Source organism: Lactuca virosa, chromosome 5, assembly GCF_052849685.1.
Source record: "Lactuca virosa cultivar CGN04683 chromosome 5, Lactuca_virosa_CGN04683_v6, whole genome shotgun sequence".
Taxonomy (NCBI): domain Eukaryota; kingdom Viridiplantae; phylum Streptophyta; class Magnoliopsida; order Asterales; family Asteraceae; genus Lactuca; species Lactuca virosa.
In genome coordinates, this window is record NC_136430.1 from 269,765,383 (window position 1) to 269,767,932 (window position 2,550).

Consider the following 2,550-nt stretch of genomic DNA (forward strand, 5'->3'; position numbering starts at 1 on the left):
TATATATATATAGCTTATAAACTTAATGATTATATGAGTTTCAAATGTTTTATTGCAATATGGTTATATCTTACATTGTGGATATACTTGTATTCAAGACTCCTTAGACTAGGTTTGACCCAAAATTTTCTAGTTGTGACACAAAGGGTGTCTCGTAAATTATCATTGATTAATGGAGCGCGTGTGGTTAACCGACACATTAAAATGAGATGATAAATGGCATCGAGAGTATCAAACTAATCTGAATGGTTATTCACATCTTGTTTGTGATCCTCGGTATCCCAATCCCAAATGGAAGAGCATAATAGAGAATATCATGCCATTTAAAAGTTCAATGAATCTCAAATGATCTAGGAATTTCATTCAAAATTGAATTCATTCAAATTTCTTTTTTGATGGTGAAATTGGTAATTTGTCATTTACCTACGTTTATATAATTTACAATTAGATTACGACACCCCTTTTCTAAGTTGTGAATTATTTAGTTGGATCCTAGCCTTGATATTTCATTTGGGTGTTATATTGAGGATTGTTCTTATCTAACTAAAACTTTCTTTTCTACTATTTTAGATGTCTACTCCTAATGATGCTTTTATTTCCTCCTCCTCCAACAACAACTACTTCTCTATATTGAACATTTGCCAAAGGTACAATTTGATGGCACCAACTACAATGATTGAATGCGCAATATCAAAATGGCACTTTGTTTTGAGGATAAAGAGTATGTCCTCGAAAAACCACTCGATGAGATCGATGAAACAAAGGCCACTCCTGAAGATGTAGCTGCCTACGAGAAACACTAAAAGGATGCAAGAAAAGTTGCTTACATCATGGTGGCTACTATGACCCCAAAATTGCATAGACACTATGAGGATTACTGGTCGTACGAGATGAACACGGACCTTATGGAAAAGTACCATAAGCGAGCTCGTCAAGAAAAGTGCGAGGCAGTAAAGTCCCTTATGGCGTGCACGATGAGGGATGGTGAGTCTATAAGCAACCACGTTTCAAGAATGCAACGATACGTGGATAGGCTCATCAAACTAAATGTGAATTTTCATGAAGAGTTGGCAATCGACATAGTGTTGAACTCTCTGCCAAGTTGTTATGATCAGTTCATGTTGACCTATCATTTGAACAAAAACGAAACTACTTTATCACAATTGCACAACCTCCTACAAACAACTAAAGAAGGAATGAAGGGAAAAAGTGTTGCCTCCACTCCTATTGCTGCCCATGTTTTAGCCATTGGTCAAGAGAAAAAGAGGAAATGTCCTCCTAAGCTGAACTGCACTGGAATGTCTCATGTTGGGTCGTCTAGTAGTGGGCCCAAAGGAAAATCAAGTTCTGATGCTCCCCCCATTTCCAACCCAAAGGAGGCAACTTGCTTTTACTGCACGGACAAGGGCCATTGGAAACGAAGCTGACCGAAATACTTGAAGGACATCAAGTACGGCAAAGTGAAGCCAACCTCTGCAGGTATTTACACTATCTTATCTAAAAACTCATCATATTCTCAATCTTGGATCCTTGATACAGGATGTGGTTTTCACAATTGTTTTGACTTGCAGGTGCTAAGAAAAAGTGAGGATATGGAGTATGGGAGATTGAACCTGATCATGGACAATAGGAGATCGTCACATGTTACCAAGATTGGAGTTTATAACTTAGTGCTTAGTAGTGGGTTGTGTTTAGATTTGAATAATTCTTGCTACTCGTCAGAGATGACATGAAATATCATTTGATTTCATGCTTTAAATAGACAAGGTTTTAGATATTATATTGATAATGAGAATGGATCTATTTCTTCTATTAAAAATGGTGTATTTTATTTTGAAGCTTTACCTTCTGATGGTCTGTATGAAACTATGATGTGTGTAGACAATTTAGGTAATAATGTATTTCAAATTGATTCGTCTAATGGTATAGACAAAGCATGCTTGTGGCCCAAATTCAAAATGATGGAGTGTTGGAAGCATTTGACTTAAGGTCAGATGATACATGCGAATATTATTTACTTGGGAAGATGACAAATCACATTTCACTGGTTCTTGTGAAATAGGTTAAGGATTGTTTGATCTCATACACACAGATGTGTGTGGGCCCTTCGGATCCACCACAAGGGATGCAAATCGATTCTATGTGACTTTTACTGATGATTTTAGCAGATATAGATATATCTACTTAATCAAGCACAAGTCAGAGACTTTTGAAAAGTTAAAAGAGTTTAACCAAGAAGCCGAGAATCAATTGGCCAAAAAGATAGAGATGCTTAGATCTGATAGAGGCGGTGATTATCTTAGTATTGAGATCCACGACTACCTCAACAAATGTGGAATAGTTTCACAATTGATTACTCCTAGAGCACCACAACTCAATGGTGTGGCTGAGAGGCGTAATCAGACCTTGTTGGACTTGGTTCATTCCATGATGAGTCGAGCTTCTCTTCCAATATCTTTATGGGGTTATGCCTTAGAAACTGCCACCCACATTCTTAATATTGACCGAAAAAAGAAGGTTGCCAAAACACCTCACGAGCTATGGATAGGG

The 2,550-nt window shown here is 37.2% G+C and overlaps 1 protein-coding gene across 1 annotated transcript; it reads left to right on the forward strand.

Moving 5' to 3' along the window:
• Positions 1–830: 830 nt before the first annotated feature.
• LOC145112730 (uncharacterized) lies at positions 831–1,427 on the forward strand. Its single transcript, XM_079048862.1, has one exon. It carries the CDS (start codon positions 831–833, stop codon positions 1,425–1,427), a length of 597 nt encoding a protein of 198 aa, XP_078904988.1.
• The last annotated feature ends 1,123 nt before the right edge of the window (positions 1,428–2,550 follow it).

Coding starts and splice junctions, on each gene's coding strand:
- LOC145112730 (XM_079048862.1), top strand. CDS start 831: ATGGTGGCTACTATGACCCCAAAATTGCATAGACACTATGAGGATTAC.